General features: G+C 42.5%; 1 protein-coding gene and 1 pseudogene across 1 annotated transcript in view; one reads left to right on the forward strand and one right to left on the reverse strand.

The window, feature by feature from the left end:
- Positions 1 to 19997, forward strand: part of TRRAP (transformation/transcription domain associated protein) — a 114650-nt gene that overhangs the window by 62367 nt on the left and 32286 nt on the right. The window contains exons 38-51 of the mRNA XM_023532004.1: positions 258 to 386; positions 3309 to 3575; positions 4861 to 5067; positions 5884 to 6042; positions 6138 to 6272; positions 7599 to 7709; positions 8639 to 8785; positions 10513 to 10726; positions 11295 to 11420; positions 13489 to 13635; positions 14357 to 14556; positions 15148 to 15269; positions 15608 to 15821; positions 18063 to 18305. Of these exons, the coding sequence (XP_023387772.1) occupies positions 258 to 386; positions 3309 to 3575; positions 4861 to 5067; positions 5884 to 6042; positions 6138 to 6272; positions 7599 to 7709; positions 8639 to 8785; positions 10513 to 10726; positions 11295 to 11420; positions 13489 to 13635; positions 14357 to 14556; positions 15148 to 15269; positions 15608 to 15821; positions 18063 to 18305 (2421 nt within the window). The remainder of the gene's footprint in view (positions 1 to 257; positions 387 to 3308; positions 3576 to 4860; positions 5068 to 5883; positions 6043 to 6137; positions 6273 to 7598; positions 7710 to 8638; positions 8786 to 10512; positions 10727 to 11294; positions 11421 to 13488; positions 13636 to 14356; positions 14557 to 15147; positions 15270 to 15607; positions 15822 to 18062; positions 18306 to 19997) is intronic.
- On the reverse strand, positions 12906 to 13024 carry LOC111741200 (annotated as a pseudogene).

A 19997-nucleotide genomic window follows, 5' to 3' on the forward strand; every position in this document is an offset into this window, starting at 1 on the left:
ATGACTTGTTTGAGATGAGAAGAGTAAACCAGGCTGACATCTGTTTTCCCCAGGTTTTTAACTTACTTTTCATGTTGACTGTTTGAATAAAAATGAAGATTATCAGTTGCATAGATAGAGTTCTTAGATAGAACTTGATAGAGTTCTGACTTTATGGGTTTCAGTAGGACCAAACTGGTGGGTCTGCCCACCTTATTAAAGAAATAAAGAGCATGACTTTGTTTTCCTTCTCTATCATTCTAAAATTGTTTTTGTAGGTTCTGCAGCATATCTTGAATCCTGCTTTCTTATACAGCTTTGAGAAGGGGGAAGGAGAGCAACTCTTAGGACCTCCCAATCCAGAAGGCGATAACCCAGAAAGCATCACCAGTGTGTTTATAACCAAGGTGGCTAACTAACAATGCATTGCCATGAAAAGTAACTTGGCAGATGAGTGTGTGTGAGTGAGATGGGTTCATTGAAATAAGCTTAATTCCCAAGGGTTTTATTTTTCGTGATTGCATTAGTCTGTAGCAGAACATTATACACAGTCCCCTTTATCCTCGGGGGTATACGTTCCAAGAGCCCCCAGTAAATGCCTGAGACCGTGGATAGTTCCGAAGTCTATATATTCTATTATTTCCTATACATACTCACCCATGATGTTTAATTTATAAATTAGACACAGTAAGAGATTAGCAATGATAATAAAATAGAACGGTTATAACAATGTGCTGTAATAAAAGTTATGTGAATGTGGTTTCTCTCCAGTTATTTTTATATTTTTCAGTCTAAACCTATTCCTGAATCTGTGTGACCACCTTTCCTTACTTGCAGTTAATGGCTTGGTGTCATTCATTTCACAGAATCCCTTGCTGAAGTCTTTGTATAGGTTCAGTGCTTTCTGGCACAATATGTTGCCATCGATTGGAACACATTTTCTGCTCATGTCTTCCACCCACAAATTTAATGTCTTATCCATCTTAACTAAGCACTTATCACATACTATGGCTAACTTTTGCATGAGGTACAATGGCAAAACTAGTTCGAGTTTCCTTTTTTATTTTCACAATTTTACAGATACAAGATTCTTTCTTATTGTAGATCTTAGCAACCTAAGCATGGCATAGTTTTCCTTGTTAAGTCTATAATTTTTACTTTTTCACTTAAAGCACATTATGGCTACTTTTTGGCATATCTGAATTGCCAGCATCACTACTCTTTGAGGTTATTATTAAGTAAAATAAGGGCGACTTGAACAGAAGCATTGTGATACCTCAATAGTGGATCTGATAACTGAGACAGCAGCTCTGTGACTAACTGGCGGGGAGTGTCTTCGGCGTGAAGACGCCGGACAAAGGGATGGTCCATGTCCTGGGTAGGATGGAGCGGGGTAGTGAGAGATATCATCGTGCTACCCAGAGTGGCACACAATTTAAAATTTATGATTTTTTTCTGGAGTTTTTTATTTAATATTTTCAGAATGTAGTGGGCTGTGGGTAACTGAAACCATAGAAAGTGAAATCATGGATGAGGACAAGGGGTGGACACTACTATATTATAATTTTTATTAGTGAAATTTTTTATTTTTATTTATTATTATTTATGCCTATAGCACCTAGTTTTCCTAGGTGGTCTCCCACCCAAGTACTAGCCAGGCCTGACTGCTTAGCTTCCGAGATCAGACATCAGGCTTGTTCACGGTGGCATGGCTGTAGACCATGGACCGTGACTCCACTGGGGCGCAAAACCCAGGACCTTCTGCGTGTAAAGCAGACGTGCTAACCGCTACACTATGGAACCACATCCTATTAGTGAACTTTTTAAGGCACCCTCACTTTGGAATGAATTAACTTTTCTACATTAATAGATTCCAGTGAGAAACAATATAGCTCAATGAAAATTCAGATATTAAAGTTATTTTGTAAAAACTCTGTTGCTGGTCAGTAGAGTTTTAATATGTATTTTCATCTTTAGCTTTGCAAAGGAGTCTACTAAAAAGCCAGGGAGACTGTTAGACTGGATACAGTTGTTGGAGTTAGACTGGATACAGTTGTCTCTATGATCGTTCGTTGCCAGCTTAATAAAGCAACTTTGTAGCAGTATGATGTCTGAAATTAGCTTGTTTTAAGGTCTCTGCATCTTTTACAGTAGCACTTCCGTGAGCCCTAAAGGGGTGTTTTTGAATTGTTTCTTTGACAGATGCCTGCTCTGTGTTTCTAAGCAGGCCTTGGCTATGCTCTGCAGATTAGGCTGTTGAACTTAACAGGCAGGTGTTGCGTTTGCCTTGAGGTTGTTAGAGTGTTCTGTATATACGTCGTTTGTTGGAGTGCTGTGAGCGGTTCATTTTCCACATCTGCAGTGTACTACATATACAATACGCTCTTCAGAAGGACGCGGTTTTCTCACCCGTTCTGTCACCTGTTCCGTCTTGGAGTTTAGGCAGAAGGGACTATTGTTTCCATCAGCAGGTTACTACTGGTCCTTACTTAATTTGTGCCCTTCCTGCAGTTTTGACCCCACCCTCATCTTCCAAGGGAATGAGAGCTGAGCCCGAGGAATTATTTTTGGTCCACATACTGACTCTGCACAAGTGAGGAGTTGGGACTTTGAACATTGAATGAGGATAAATGGCATTGGGCAGGGTGAGCCCGAGAAGGGGCCGCAGTGAAGAGCAAATCCAGGGGATAGAGGACATAGGATGAAAACACAGTTGTGGGAGATTTTGTTGTTTTGGATCTTTCTGGTAGACAGTAGTTAGAATACTCAGTTGAATGATGGTCAGTATACTTGATTCAATAGAGACATGTAGAATAGTCTTCAAAGAGTGAACATATTTTCTTATATCCATGAAACAAAAATCTATCAAATACTTGATTACATAGAAAAGCATAACAATTTTTTAAAAATAGAGATTTTCTTCTAGGTAACATTTTCTGATTAAAACATGAAAAACAGAGACTAGGTAATTAATAATTGACCGGGAAAAACATCTCAACTACTTAGAAATTAAGAAACTAAGTTCTGAATCACCTTACATCAATCAGGCAGTCCTCCTTTTCCACCGTAAGCCACTTTACCCTCTGCATTCTGACCGTAAGCCTGCTTTTTGTTTGCAGTGTTGAAATAAATTCAGCAAGTTTCTGATCCATATGCATTAGAGGGAAGTTGGTGTGACAATGGTTTCTTTACTGTAAAACTTTATATAACTTTACATATATATAGTGTGCATGTGTATGTGTGTGTGTGAGGTTTAAATTTGTATGACCCTTAGTGGGTGACACAGTTCAAAACAAGAAATGAATTCTTTCAGCTCGTCTCTCCTCCAGGTCCTCGACCCAGAGAAGCAGGCGGACATGCTGGACTCCCTGAGGATTTACCTTCTGCAGTGTGCTACGCTGCTGGTGGAGCACGCCCCCCACCACATCCACGACAACAACAAGAACCGCAACAGCAAGCTGCGCCGACTGATGACCTTTGCATGGCCCTGCCTGCTCTCCAAGGCCTGCGTAGACCCAGCTTGCAAATACAGCGGACACTTACTTCTGGCGCACATCATTGCCAAGTTTGCAATACATAAGAAAATTGTCCTTCAGGTACTTTGCCAGGCTCCGTCTGGTCCTCCTGACATTCACACATGTACACATTGCTCCCGTACCATCGCCGCCTCTCGTTCTCTGCTGTCCTTGTGCTTGTCTGCCAGCTCGTAAATACTGTGAAAGCTCACACAATCGATCATGCTTCTTTTCCTGCCCAGTTACTGCTCTGCTCTCGTTTCTCTGCAGCCTTGCTCTGAGAACAATAAAATGTCTATCTCCTTTGTCTACCTCATGCTCCTCTACCCACGGCATTCTGGCTTCCAGTTCTCCGGTTCATCAAAAATGTTTTGGTCAAGGGCCACAGCCCTTTCCTTAGCTACAGAAAGTGGGCACTTTGGAACCCTCACCTCATAAATCCTTTGCCATATTGGTGATCTTGAGCACGTCCTCCCCAGCTCCCTCAGCGGTTTAGGCTTTGGTGTCAGGCAGCCCTGGGTTAGAGTTTTGTGACCCTGAGTGGGTTGGTTACCGTGTCTGTAAGAATTCAATGTAGTAATACACTTGAGTGCTCAGCCTGTCTGTCCCATTAAGCATTTCGTAAGTAATCACTCTTGTCCTATTCTGTGACTCACTCTTTGTTTCCCTCTGAGCACTCTGTCTCATGGATCTCATGGACATCTGTGGTGTTAAGACCTAGGTCCCTTAATAAAGCCTGTGGCCTCTCACAGACACTTGAGATGTAAATACAGTCTCTGTGGTTGGCACTACTCTCTCCCAGTCAGCCCAGTTGGAGACGCGAGGGCCACCTGTGACACCCTCTTGTTCTCCCCAGCGCCCAGGCATGGGCAGGTCCTATTGATTTCCAACACCTTTCCTATCCCTCCACTCTCAGTAGCAATCGGATTGTCTTTGTGTTGCCTTGAACTTACTTACATCAGGACTTCACTGCTCACTCTAACTCTTGCAAGTCTGCCTCTGATTGGGCCCTTTTCATTCCACTTTCTATACTATGGCCAGAGTGAAATGATCTGTAGACCTCGACCGACTTTCCACGAGTTATGCTGGGCATAATTCTGCAAGGAGCTCGGTCTCATTCGTCTCAGTGTACTCCACCATAGCCTGGCATGGGCATGTCATAGGTGGTCAGTAATTATTAGAATGAATGTATTCATTCATCAAAACTTAATGGAGAAAGCAGCTATGTTGTTTACCAGTAAGAGAGCCCTGAGGAATTTTTTAAGAATTATTTTGCAAGAATAGGCCCTGGTTCTAAGTGATTGTTTTTATCTTGTTTTCAAAGCCTTCATTCTCACTTTAGGTAAGAATTTCTCTCCTGTTTTAGGTTTTTCACAGTCTTCTCAAGGCCCATGCAATGGAAGCTCGAGCAATTGTCAGACAAGCGATGGCCATTTTGACTCCGGCAGTGCCAGCCCGAATGGAGGATGGGCACCAGATGCTGACTCACTGGACACGAAAGATCATTGTGGAGGAGGGGCATACGGTCCCTCAGCTCGTTCATATTTTGCATTTGATAGTGCAGCATTTTAAGGTACATAGAGAGTAATGTAAGTTGATGTGTAATGCATTTTCAGCCATTTGATTTGAACTTTTGCTTATTTTTCATTTTCTGCAATAACAGGTGGTTGGTTATTCATCTTTTAGTAAAAGTATTTCTGTTTCATTGATTAATATACATATATGTGTGTGGCTTTATCAACGTGAGAATGTCGTAATTTAGAGAACGTGTCAGGTGGATGCTACTTTCTGTCTAGGCGTCATTTTTCTTGTAAGTACTAAGTTAACAGTGAATACAGGTGAATTACTTTGGGAGGAGTCATCATAAACTCTAATTTTTGGTAACTTGGCTTAAAAAGTTGTTCTTGTTGCTGGCACCTCCTCTCAATAGCCAGAGTGCCCACTTTGTTAGATTTGTTCATTTGTAGATATTTTTTGTAGATTTTGGGTAGAGGAGAAGGGAACTCTAATGGTTTGGAGTTGAAAGCTTTTACAGCCAGTTCTTTTAGATGTGGGAGTCTGCTTCTCAGCATGGCTAGACTGTTATGACAAGTCTGATGCATGTGACTAGGCTTGCCTACTTAAAGAGAATTCAGTATTTCAACATTTTTTAAAGATAGTGCTAAAAGGCTGAAATATACTGTAATGGGACTCAACCAGGGATAGGAAAGTGATAAACACACACACACATATACATACAGTAATGAGAATTTCCTCATTAAAGTTGTGGTTCAGAATTCTTGAGCAGGAAGTTGGCTCGTGAGTATGCTGGGAATGAGATGGGTGGTTTGTGTATGTGCTGGGATCACAATGCAGAGTCCCGGCCGTGACAGAAGCCCTGTGCCCACAGGTGTACTACCCAGTGCGGCACCACTTGGTGCAGCACATGGTCAGCGCCATGCAGAGGTTGGGCTTCACACCCAGCGTCACTATCGAGCAGAGAAGGCTGGCTGTGGATCTGTCAGAAGTTGTCATCAAGTGGGAACTGCAGAGGATCAAGGACCAACAGGTAGAGATGTTAGCCCTCTGGTGTCTGCCTCGACTGTATTCCCCTTTGCTTCTTAGTAGAAATCAGTAAAGTCAAATATGTGTGTGTTTTTTAAGCCGGATTCAGATATGGACCCAAATTCAAGTGGAGAAGGGGTCAACTCCGTCTCATCTTCCATTAAGAGAGGCCTGTCGGTGGATTCAGCACAGGAAGTGAAACGCTTCAGGACGGCCACGGGAGCCATCAGTGCAGTAAGAGCACGTGCACACGCCATATGTGCTTCCTTTTACAGACTCTACGCTTCCTTTTGGGAGTTCATTCACTTACTCAGCAAACTTAGAATGTGGGCACACAGCTGGGAAAGGCTGTGCTCAACAGAGAGAAACCGAATGACACGTTACTCACCCAAGGTGTTTCCCTGGTTACCAGACACGTGTTTTTTGTACCCGCTTAATACCATTAGAGTTCTGGTGATGATGGTTAATTACTTGCAGAAAGGCATTAAGTGAAACTTTGAGGCAAGAAAAGTGATTGAGAATGTGCCCATGTCTGTTTAGTTTTTAAAAAGACAATGTATATTATTTGTTTGGAGGGTAGCCGCCAAGAGAGCCCTGGGGGTGCTCACCCACCTTGCCCCTTGCTGAGGTGATGGCTTTGCAACTGTCTGTCTAGGGTTAATTTTTCCGCCCCCCTCTATTCCTCCAGAGTATATGGCCCCTGCCTCCACCCTGTGCTCAGATTAGAAACCAGGAACCATCTGCGATCTGTCCCTTTCCTTCTCTCTACACTCCTGGTCAAGTGCAAGTCCTGTCAGCCCAGCCACAAATACCCATGCCCTTCTCTCGTCTCTGTCCACACCACCGTGGTACAGCAGGTGCCCCACCAAGCCTCTCCCTGAGATTACTGACACAGCCTCACTGGGATTACTGAAACAGCCTTCCAGTTCCGCTCACTCCTCCACCTTTATCCCTCTTCATACACTTTCACAAAGTAGAATACCAAAACATTCTTTTCAAACTTTAAGTCATGGGAACCTGGGTGATGGGACCTCTGAACTGTCTTTGTAATTTCTTGTGAATATTCAAAATAAGAACTTAATAAATTAAGTTAGACTGTCTTTCCCCTTAGCAAGCCCTCCCCTTGACTCTGGCCCCTGAGGCCTGTGTGACCTGGTCTTTCTGATGGTCTTCCTGCCCCTGCCCCTTGCTCATGATACTCAGCTGCGCAGGCCTTCCCTCTGCCCACTTCAGAAACGCCCAGTTCCATGCTTACTTAGGACCTATCTCCCGGCTCTGTTTCCTGTCGCTAGCGCAGTTTTCTCTTCTCCCATGGCTGGCTACTGCTCGACCTGAGAGCTACCTCGATGTTATCCTTCAGCTTCCTAGACCACGCTCCCTTCAGTCTTGAGCACATGACCCATTACTTTTCATGGCTACTTTGTTAGTTGTCCTGTGGCTACCATGCCTGCCTCTGGTGTCCCCAGTGCCTAGAACGGTGTCTGTCCCATTAGTGGGCTGCACGCGTCATTGCCATACACGGGAACACATTGTTGAGAAAGTTCTTATCGCCTTTTCTAGGTGTTTGGGAGGAGCCAATCGCTGCCCGGAGCAGATGCCCTTCTTGCCAAGCCCATTGATAAGCAGCACACAGACACCGTGGTGAATTTCCTCATCCGCGTGGCTTGTCAGGTGCGAGTGCCGAGTGTCCTGTGGTCGGGATTCTTCAGAACAAAAACGACAGTCAACTCGAGTGTTTTCTGTGACAGTTTAGTTAAAAAAGAGATAGACAAACCTACGTCTGACAGCTAGTTCTGTCACTTTCATATCAAGTTCCATTGATTTCACGACATGCTAATATTTCTGAAATCTGCCTGGTTTTATAATTGACATGATTTCTTAAAAATTTTCTTTTAGTGGTGATGAAATTTTGATTAACAGAATCTTGGTGTTGGTGAAACATGGTAGTTCAATAATCTTGGGCAAATTATTTAATGTCCAGGTTACATATCTCATAAAGGTGCTGGGACAGTCGAACACATTTAGTAACTTAAATGCTTTTTATAACTTGCATTTATCATTCATATGAATATGTTTTCATGGATTTATTGAGGATCCATTCTGAAACTTTTCATTTTTATATTTCAAAAAACTTTGTAAATGAAATTTTTGTAAATTTTTTTTTTCACTTTGAGAATCTTAAGTTTTTATAACTATTAAACAAAACAGTGTATCTTGCAATACTATTGAACTTTGCAAGCACTGAAAAGACCCTATTAAACTATGTAACCCCTACTTTCTTGCCTGCCGCAGTGTGCCAGCGCAGCCTCAGTGGTCCAGAGGGGAGGAGCACGGGCCCTGCTCTCAGGGGAGCCTCTTGACACTAATCAATCAATCACAAATGATTGCAAATCACCACTGACCCCACTGTAAGATGTAGGGAGGGTCCCATGGGGGAGGACCCCTAAAACAGATGGTTGAGTTGAGTCAGGTGGGAGAAGAGGTGACCATGGAGAGCTGAGATGCAAGGGTGTAGGGCACAGGCAAGAAGCAGTGTCACACGGCAATGACTGTCATTGCCTGTGCAGTGAAGCATGGGCTGAATGTGAGTGAATTTCCAGGTTAACGACAACACCAACACTGCCGGGTCTCCTGGGGAGGTGCTGTCTCGCCGCTGTGTGACCCTCCTAAAGACTGCGTTGCGACCGGACATGTGGTCCAAGTCTGAACTCAAACTGCAGTGGTTTGACAAGCTGCTAATGAGTGTGGTAGGTGTGGGGTCTGGGGGTATTGCTTGGGCTCGGGGCTGGGCTCTAAAACTCAAGCCTTCCATTCCTTGGCCAGTTGTGGCCCCTTGCGCTTCCTCTTCTGGCCACTGTTGACCTTAAAAATAAAACAGCCAGTTATTTTACCAGCAAAATGGGAATAGCAGAGGAATTGCAGGCTAGAGCAAAAAACGTAAGCAAGTCTAGCAAGCAAAGGAGAGGAATGTTACTTTCTGGAGAAAAAGGAAGGACGTTGGGAGGGGTGGTTTTGAACAAAACTCTGTTGGAGGAATGGAGAAAAGAGAATGCAGGGTGGCAAAGGTTTCTAGTTGGATGAGTTGATGGGCAAGGAAGGAACTTTTCTTTCCTCCTGCTGGAGTAGTAAGTAGGGTGTGTTGTTTTTCTGTTGAGGTCCGTAATTGACAATTTTTCCTGTTGGGGGTCTGTAACTGACAGGAGTGGTACTGCCTGAGGGCTCCCCTTTCTGGCCTTTCGACTCCATTTTAAATGAGATTTCCTTTTATTATTTTTATACTGCTAATATGGAGAAGGAACTTTCATTTTCTGAAAATGGTTTTTTAAAACCTCAGCTCTCACTCCCAGCCCCAAGTACAGTTGTTTTGGGAAATATAGTAGTCCTCTACTATATTTATATATTATAGTTGTCGCCCTTTGAAGTCTCATTTCTTAAGTGACACTGGCTTGAAATAAACATTTTTAGTTGATTTATGCAACAACCTTTAAAGTAAACTTGAATTTTTAAAGTATATGGACATTGATTATTTGGTGGGGTTTTGCTTTGTTTTATTTCTATAGAAACCTCAATACTGTAATTTTCTGGGGTTGTTGCAAAGATTAACGTTGTTGCTGCAGTTTCTTGAAAGGTTATGAAGGTTACTGTGCTATTAAAACAGCAGGATCATAGGCCCCTAAGTCTGAGGCTCAGGCTTTCCTTCCCACTTCTGGATTGTCTGCAGTCCGTATATCTCTTTGAAAGGTCGAGTTACTTTCCTATCACATACAGTCACAGTTGACTCGAGCTCAGCCATAAGTGGACAGCCCCTGCCAATAAACAGTCTGACATTTTCTTACCACAGCGTGCCATGCTCATAGAGCCTTTCCACCTGTTTCCCGTAGTGAGAGATTTTGCCTCACAGCCCATTTCCTGCATGTAGCATATCGGCAAGGCATGCGTGCACATAAACCACAGGAGCAAAAGTTTTATGGAGCAGTACTTTACTACAAACCACGCACTCTTTTCTATTTTATTATTTGTTTCTTTTGTTTTTTTTTTTTTTTTTAAATTTCGGCATCTATTAGGTTGATTTCATGATATACAGTTTCAAAGATATTTCCTTTTAGAAGAATATTTGTATTTTAACTAAAAAGATGGAGACAAGCAAAATTCATTGCAGTAATTGCCTTTTTAGACCAGATTTTAGTGATTTGCAGAATTTTAACCTTCCTTAATGTTGACTATTAATATTTTAATGCGTTTTCAAAGGTTTGATTAAATATTTAAAGCAAATTTATTAAAAGAAACATGAAATCTTACTGGTTAAAATATGCTGGTCACATATTTTATATGCACGTGTTCATTCTTTAGTGTTTTTTTACTTCATTTCTAAATACTTAATAACACATAGTATTAAATTTTGTTTGAATTATGTTTCTGTAATTCATTGTACTAGAGTATTTCATCAGTGTGTGACCTGTGTTCTCCATTCCAGGAACAACCTAATCAAGTTAACTATGGAAATATTTGCACAGGATTGGAAGTGTTGAGTTTCTTGCTAACTGTTCTCCAGTCTCCAGCCATCCTCAGTAGCTTCAAACCTCTGCAGCGTGGAATTGCTGCCTGTATGACGTGTGGAAACACCAAAGTTTTACGAGCAGTCCATAGCCTTCTCTCACGCCTAATGAGCATCTTCCCAACAGAGCCAAGTATGTGACCTTTTCCATTGGTGCCTGTCTTGTTGAGTGGTTGTGGGCACAAAGCTTATTATTTGAGAGTGTTACTCTATGGAGCATTTTATTATCCCACTTTTATTTGTACTTTCAACTTTTCTTTAAAAAAAAAAAAAAATTGACAAAAAAACTGAATGGCAGTAGTCATTGCATTAAAATATTAGTCTGCTTTGGAAATGCACTTCTTCATCTGTTGAACATTACTGTTTTCTTAATGCATTAAAGAGAAGTTAGGTTAAGTTGTTTTGTCAAATGCTGACCAGTTGACAAGATCAAATTTTGGCATACTGTAAATACCATAATTGTATTTAGAGCATGTTCAGGTAAGGCTTGATGACGTAAAAGGTGGTCATTTAGCTCCATAAAATAAGAGGCAGCCCACAAGTGAGCACAGTGCATCCTACGGTGGGAGAAAAGTGCCCATGCCAGTTGCCACAGATCCCAAAATAACTAAAGCTGAGTCCCTCGTCAAAGTTAATGTCCCCAGGTCTGGGCAGGCCTGAGAATCCAAACCCTAGAGCCCAGGTTTTTGCTTCTGTTTCAGGCACTTCAAGTGTGGCCTCGAAGTATGAAGAGCTGGAGTGCCTCTATGCGGCTGTCGGGAAGGTCATCTATGAAGGACTGACCAACTATGAGAAAGCCACCAATGCGAATCCCTCCCAGCTCTTTGGTGAGTGTGTGCCTGACTTGGTTCCCCAGCAGTGGTTCAGCTGGGCATTGATTTGTCTGTGCTCCTTGGATGAACTTTCTTTAGAAGGGAAAGACTCAGGATGTTGGGAGGAGCTTTGAGCTGACGTGTTGTCGAGGGTGTTTGTGCGTGGCCTGGTGCATATCAGGCCACGGTCCCCTGTGGACTTTGAGGTGAACAAGCCCAGTCTGCCCAACGCTGAGTTCTTTATGCCTCAGGGTTTGGTTGCAAGGGGAACTGCCCCGTGGATCCTGCTGACTCTGTTCTAGACCAAACCCAGAGATGCTGCTGAAGCAGGGTGCTGACATGTAGGTGTACTGCCTTCATAGTGCACTTACCTGCTCGCAAGCTACTCAAGCTGGGAACTCATCCCCGTCTATTTGGTGAGGCTCTGGCTGCCCCAGGAAATGAAAACTGGTTTCTCGGGTAATTGGGGCAGGTGTGTGACTTTGGCCTCCAGGTACCCGGAAGTCAAATGTATACTCAATCTGCTTTTTGTCAAACTCGAGTCTGCGAGTAGGATTAGACTTCGGGTTAGGAACTCTAAAATTTTTTTTCTCCCTTATTACATGTTCATTCTAGAAAACTTTGAAAATACAAATGAAGGAAAGCTAAATAAGTTACCTGTAAGCCTCTCTACTTAGTAGTACTCAACATTTTGGAGTATGACTTTTATCTTTTTTCTATACATGTGTATGTAAATATATAGAAAGCCATTATTATGCATTACTTAAAATCATATTCCTTGCTATCTATACTTGCTGTCTATATTCTGGAACCAGATAGATTTGGCGGGTGAGGAATGCTTTTGTGACTTTTTTTAAAAGTAGGCTTACACACTAGATCCTGCTTTGTAGTCTGGCTTCCATCACAGTATAGCATGAACATCTTGTTCTTGGGAAGAGCTGACCACTGTTGGCTCTGCTTCCCTCCTATGTTAGAGTGACAGCAGGCGAGGGGTAGCCTGTTGAGCTGGCCACACTGCTCTCCTCTCTGTGCTGGGCAGCAAACTTGACTCGGTCTTCATGTTTTTTCCTGTTACTGGCGTCAGCACGGTAGAAGTAAGCACGGTTGCCAGGAACAGCCAGAACACATTTGCCATCTTCATCATTGTCATCAAGTTTCATGGGTTACCTACTGTAGAATCAGATTGGTCATATTTACTACACTACTGAGAATTGGTCATATTTACTACACTACTGAGCCTTTTAACAAAGCAAGCCTGAAGTTGTCCATATCTGTAAATGGCTAATAAATATCCTTTTTTTGTTCTGTTAATGTGTAGGTCAGGGTCAAGGTGTATATGAAAATGCCAGTTATGAAAGATAAATTTTCTTCACATACTCAATGTTCATGTTCTGATGTTAGTTTGCCGTTTTTTAATTTTTTAGACGAGGCAACCCTTGGTTGACCTCACAGATTGCAAGGACCTTGTCAGCTTACAATCCCTTATTTCTTAAATTTTTATGCCTACAGCACTTGGTCTTCCTAGGCGGTCTCCCATCCAAGTACTAACCAGGCCCGACCCTGCTTAGCTTCTGAAATCAGACGGAATCGGGCTTGTTCAGGGTAGTATGGCTGTAGACTAGTTTGCTGTTTTTTATTGACCTTATTATAACATAGTTTTTCAGAATGAAGTGCAAATTGAATTCTAACATTTGTCATGCCCAGATAGTCTAGCTAGAAAAAGATTTTCCCTCCTCCCTCACCCCAAGCATATCATGAGACAAAAAACTTTACTTAGGGTGGTGTGCCATAACATAGATAAAATCCAGAACTAAAGGTAAGAATGTTGCTTCTACTGAAGCACAGAAATCTGTTCTCATGCTTATGATGTTGATCATGAATTAAGAAGAGTGAACATATAATGCTTCACAGTGTATTAGGTGCCATGTAAAAGCTTACAATGTTGACATTTGGGATTAATCTGTACTTTTGTTGGAAATAGCACATTTTTGTTTAGCACATTTTAAAATGTTTTCAATAGCACATTTTTGTTAATTGCTCAATCTAAAAAATTTTTTCTAAAAAACCAACTTCTGCCTTTTAGGGACCCTCATGATCCTCAAGTCCGCCTGCAGCAACAACCCAAGCTACATAGACAGGCTGATCTCCGTCTTCATGCGTTCCCTGCAGAAGATGGTGCGAGAGCACCTCAATCCACAGGCGGCGTCGGGCAGCACAGAAGCAACCTCAGGTAACAAACTCGACTTGGTCCTCACATTTTTTCCTCAGACTTTAACACCTAAACGGTGCTGACTGTGTGACAGTTCTAAAGCGAGCACTCACACCTGTTTTTTTCTGCAGTTCATCATCATTTGCTCTTAACAGAGTTTCTGAGCTTTTTGTTTAAAACTAAAATGAGACTCCTTTTAAAAATGAATCGCTTTTAAAGTTCGTGACTGTGAAAATGAAATTTTTAAATGGTTGGACGTTTATGTGGAACACTAAATGAGAGTTCCCTAACAATTTTGCTGTAAAACAGATTTTTTAATCAGAGCTGTTGCATCTGACAAAGAATTAAGTCACAGGTTCCAGACCTGAGGAGTGGGTTCCAGGAATCTGGGTGACATGTTGTGTGTGTGGGATCGGCTGTGGTTGGCACTGCTGCGCCATGCCCCTTGGGACACAAGTGATGTGAATGTGACTTCACACTTGGCTATACCCCAGGGTTGCTGCTCACACCGGTCCCATCAGCTTCATCATCCCCTCCCGTAGGGAGCCTCTTACAGGGCCACCCTTGCAAGGTGGTAGAATAGTAGGAATGTGATAATGTACTTCAGATTACAGAGCTCTAGGTGCTGGAGAAAGTATTTGGGAGACAATGGGCAGAATCAGTATGCCACACAGTGCAGAGTGCTTGCCTGTTGATATTTGTTGGTAGAAATTGTTGGGCTGTTCTTTCTCCACTCGAGCAGGTACAAGTGAGCTGGTGATGCTGAGTCTGGAGCTGGTGAAAACACGCCTGGCTGTGATGAGCATGGAGATGAGGAAGAACTTTATTCAGGCCATCCTGACCTCCCTTATCGAAAAATCACCCGATGCCAAAATCCTCCGGGCTGTGGTTAAAATCGTGGAAGAATGGGTTAAAAATAATTCCCCCATGGCAGCCAATCAGGTGAGGGGCTGTGCTCTGGCCAGATGACCTTACTTTATATGTAAAAGAAAATTCAGGCAGCATCACTTTCTCAGCTCTTTCTTCTGAAAGTTCTCAATCAAGCAAAACATCTGTTCTTCTTGTATTTACATTCACAGTATCTCTTTTTAAGTTGGATTTTTCCCACTGTATTTAACAGATTTTAAATAGAAACTTAATGTGGTTTTCTGTCAAAATGTTAAATGAACCTTACTTGTTAGTCTTTTCTGGTGGTGAAGGTGAGCCAGAAAAAATAATAATGAAGGACTATTATTTAATAAGATGATTTGCCGCGTTCTCATTTGTTTTATAATTTAGTTGCTTTCTTTCCCAAGTGAACTGTAGCCCCAAGGAAAATTATATTGGCATCTGTCTTGATTTTAAGCATCCAAAGATAACCAGGGCCATCTTTGATTTTGTTGTTGTTGTTGTTGAGATATAGCTGTCTTACTTTACTTGACAAAATTGTGGGAGCTTAAAAAGTAGTAGAGTATATGGCCGAAATACTTTTGAACATGTCTTTCTCATATAGAAATAATTGACCTTTTCTTTAAAAAAAATAAATTCATACAGACACCTACACTCCGGGAGAAGTCTATTTTGCTTGTGAAAATGATGACCTACATAGAGAAGCGTTTTCCAGAAGACCTCGAATTAAATGCCCAGTTCTTAGACCTTGTTAACTATGTCTACAGGTAAGTACAGCCATTAATCAGGTATTTCGTATATCAGTCTATAATGTGTTCTTTGGTCAGCCAACATTATGTGACTTTTTAATTTTTTTGCTATACCTAAGTTTTATATTCATTTTGCTATACCTAAGTTTTATATTCATTTAAAAACTAAATCACATAACATAGTTTGGCATCCTAATGAAACCTTTTGCACAAATGCTGCATCAGCCTACGTTGATTTATAACATGCTCTTGGTTTTTGTAAAGGCATTTTGGGAAGTTGGTACTTACTTGTTTTTTGTTGGTTTGCTTATGGCTCGTGTAGCTCTTCCATCTCTGTGTTCTCCCTTTGACTGCAGAGACGAGACACTGTCTGGCAGTGAGCTGACTGCGAAACTTGAGCCTGCCTTTCTCTCTGGGCTGCGTTGTGCCCAGCCGCTCATCAGGGCCAAGTTTTTTGAGGTTTTTGACAACTCTATGAAACGCCGGGTGTACGAGCGCCTGCTTTATGTGACCTGTTCCCAGAATTGGGAAGCCATGGGGAACCACTTTTGGATTAAGCAGTGCATTGAGGTAGGTCAAGCTCAGCTCACCATCTGCGGCTGGGGCACCGAAGCTGGGAGATGTCCACACACACTAAGATGATTTAGAAATCTTCACCATAAAGCCTTTTTTAATCTCTAATAGGTAGGAAAAAAAGACTTAAAGCCATGTTTTCATCTGAAGCTTTTTTTGGGTGATTTTAAGCCCTTTAATCAGAAAGTTGAGTAATATTCCTTAGTTTATAGTTAAAGATTCATTTTTCTGCAAAAATAAAAATTGTCAATTTTGTCTCCATGCCCTAGAAGATTTAATGTGCTGTACCCGTCAGCTCTCATCATTCTTAAAGCAGGAAGGTGGGGCCAGGCCAGCCTGACATTGCCACGGGCTGTAGTCCCTCCAGGTGAAGGGCCAGGTGCTGGTGATAGAGGCCCATGTAAAACGGTCAGACCGTTTCAGGGCATGGTTAAGTCAGATGTTCTTTGACGTTTTTTTTATGAGATTGTAGTGAGACTTCTTGTTTTCTTGTTTCCTTGTTATTCAAGTCGGCTATCTTTTATTCTTTAGCTTAATCACCAGCTTACTGTACTAGATGACCTGGGTTTTCCGTAACAGGTTACTGGTACTGTGCAGGTAATTCTAGTCTACTTAACGAGAGTGAATGAGACTAGAAGGATTACCAAATTACTTTGTCAATGAGACAGAAGGTTGTGAAATTCTCTTTGAGGGGAAAGAAGGGAATCGTGGCGCTGGTTTCAGTGAGAGCCTGTTAGCATTTCTGTTTGTGCTGAATGCATGTTTTCTTAGTGCCATGTGGACACATATTTGGAGCTTTGCTGTTGGCAACACAGTGGGCAAAATTCCCCGATATATTTTTCATTCTTTTAAGAGACCTATCGATTGCTATATTAGGTGCCAGGCCCTGGGTCAGGTACAGCAGATACAGAGATGAAAGACCTTGACTGTGGTGGGTACAGGAGTCGATAGAGGACAAAGCAGGCTGTAGGGCACAAAGCAGGAGTCTCTGTTCCTTCTGTCCCTCGTCCTCTGTATCTGGTCCGTTATCAGGTGTTACCTGATTGAGGCCACTTGCTTTTTCTCTTTTCCCTCTTCTACCTCTGTCTCTTGGCCACCATCATCGCTCACAAGGATGACAGGAACACTGTCTTTAGCATTCATCTACCTTCCGTCTGACCTACCAGATTTTTTTATTGTTATAGAATTTTCTTCAAGAACAAAGGAGATTGTGTTGCTCCTTGCTATCGTACTTGGTACAAAATCAGCCTCCAGGATATGGTCCTTCTGGCCCTTAGTAACCAGACCCTTACTTCTCTGTCCAACCTTGCACTGTCCCTCTCTCCCTTACTCATTTGTCTCCGGCCTTGCTGGCCCTCCATGTTTACAGACATGCCACATTCTTGACACCTAAACTAAAGCAGAATACCTTCTTCTCTGTCAACCTCCCGTTCCTCTTTGTGTTGATGTTTGTCTTGTCCTTTGTTCCTCTGTGTTGATGTTGGTCTTGTCCTTCCCGCTGACTCTTCAGCTTCATGGGAGTAGGGAATACAATCTCTGTGAAGTTGACGAACGAGTCTCCAGGCCCTTACACAGCACCTGGCAGGTGCTCAGTGAATACCTGCAGAAAGAATGCCAAAGTGGCTTGACTGGGGAGCATCATGCACAGAGGCCGGTGGTGAAGCATATTGGGGGTGGGGGACAGTCACAGAAGTGTTACGTGCAGGCTGGAGTGTTACATTATGGAAGATCTCATGAGCCACGCTGAGGAGCTTGCCCTGTCCCTGGAAGACTGTGAGAAGCCGTTGGAGGGTGTAGGGAGGTTGCTGTGTGGAAGGAGATGGATTTGAGAAGGGCACGTCAGGATGAGCCAGGAAGTTATGTCTAGGCAGGAGGTGACAGCTGCCCAGGTATTCAGGAGGACTTGGTGATGTGGTATGGGAGATGAGAGAAGGAAGAGTAGACAGACAAAACAAAGGAAGCTGTCTTCTCTGTGGGAGATGCCTCCGAGATCACAGGAGGGGCAGCCCGTCCTTTGGGGGGAGGTGCCGAGCTGTGCTTTCTCGTAGATGTGGAGTCAGAGGGGTCTGAGTAAGGGCAGTCTGGAGGAGAGGGTCAGGCTTTCCGTCCAGGTTGTGGGCCTGGGAGTCATTAGCATGTGCATACCTGTTGAGATGACTAGGTGATGAGCGTGGGTCCCCACACCCCAGATGCCAGACCTGGGTCCTAGGTTTTGATTTTCGTCCACAAATCCTCTAGCTGCTGTTGGCCGTGTGTGAGAAGAACACTCCCATTGGTACCAGCTGCCAAGGAGCTATGCTCCCATCCATCACCAATGTCATCAACCTGGCTGACAGCCACGATCGAGCAGCCTTCGCCATGGTCACACACGTCAAGCAGGAGCCTCGGGAGCGAGAGAACAGCGAGTCCAAGGAGGAGGTAACATTGGCGTGTGCGGTGCCCTGTTCAGGGCAGAATGCCCATTTGTCCAAGTCTGTGGCAGCCTGAGACTGTTTTAGGGCAAGAGCACCATCTACCCGAAAGCTCTGAATGTGGTATCTGTGTCCAGTTAGGTTTTTTAAAACTTGAAATATGATTGACATATAACATTATATTGGTTTCAGATGTACAACATAATGATTTCATATTTGTATGTATTGTGAGATGCACCACAATAAGTCTTGTTAACATCTGCCACCACATGTAGTTACAAATTTTTTTGCTTGTGATGAGAACTTTTAGGACTTATTCAACTTACATATATGTAATACAGTGTGATTAACTATAGTTTCCATGCTCTACATTACATCCCCAGGACTTATTTATTTTATAACTAGAAGTTTGACCCCCTTCATCCATTTTCCACCCCCCACCCTTCCCAACCCCTGGCCTCTGGCAACCACCAATCTGTTCTCTGTATCTGAGCTTTCTTTTTTTTTTTCCTGTTGTTTTTTTTAAAAAGTTTTACATAAGTGAGATCATACAGTGTTTGTCTTTCTTTGTTTTATTTCACTCAGCATCATGGTCTCAAGGTCTATTCATATTGTCGCAGATGGCAAGATTTCATCTTATGGCTAAATAATAATCCATTGTACATATGTACCACATCTTCTTTATCTGTCGATCCATTGATGGACACTTAAGATTGTTTCTAGTCAATTAGATTTTTTGAAGTTAAAATTGATAAGCTTCTCATGTTGCCATTATGTTTTGAGATAAGTAACTTCATCATGAGCTTGTGCTGCTTAGTACATGGTATTTTCCTGTTTGGTGACTTTTCTCTCCAAGGGAAAAGCAGCCCATATTGTATTTTAAAGCACTGCTCTGGGGAGTGACTCCACCGTAACGGAACCACGTCTTCAGCTGGTTCCACCAGCAGTGGGCTGTGACCCTCCCACATCTTCGCCTGGTCCCAGCAGGGACAGCTGTGGAGCCAAGAACTGGCCAGCAAGGCTGTTGCCTTCGTCCTGATGGCTCTCAGTGCTCCATGAGGGAGTGGGTGACACCACTCCTGCTGGACCTTTCGACTGTGTTTCCCTTAGGTTGTTGGCTCTTGGAAGCTCTGTCTGGAGTGTTGGGTTTTAGATGATAGCCACCCAGTAATGAACGAGGCACCCTTTTTGCTCTAAAAGTGGTGGTTTGTTCCCTCTCCTATATGTGAGGTATTTACTCATTTTTTTTACAAACAAAAACAAAAAATTTTCTTCACTATGTTGCTAAACACTAGATCATTTGGTGACATGATCGTTCCGTAAATTGTCAACTCTGCAGTGACTTTTCTGCATTTTCAAGGGTCTGTACCAAATGGTCGATAACTTACTTGACTTAGAGGCTAATTTGATGATTGAACTTTGTGACTTCCCAGAAGCTTCAACAAATAGGGTTTATTCTTTTTTTGGAATGAGTCTTATCAAACATCATGCCAACAAGGTTCTGTGCGGTGGCCCTGACACTTTTTTTAATCTGAATGAGGACATTAGCTAGGCAACTAGACTGCATTTTGAGGAATGATAGACTGTAATTCCTAGTGATTGTTATTATTTTTATTGTTTATAGTTTGTACTTTATTTTGCTTTCTGTAATCCAAATAAGAAAGTAAAATGGTGACATTTTTATAGTGTCATCTAAAAAGAGAAAGATAGGTCTAGTTTTAGTTAATCTATTTTAGAATTTAAGCTTATTTAAATAATTATA

The sequence above is a fragment of the Pteropus vampyrus genome, unplaced genomic scaffold (assembly GCF_000151845.1).
Source record: "Pteropus vampyrus isolate Shadow unplaced genomic scaffold, Pvam_2.0 Scaffold74, whole genome shotgun sequence".
Lineage (NCBI taxonomy): Eukaryota > Metazoa > Chordata > Mammalia > Chiroptera > Pteropodidae > Pteropus > Pteropus vampyrus.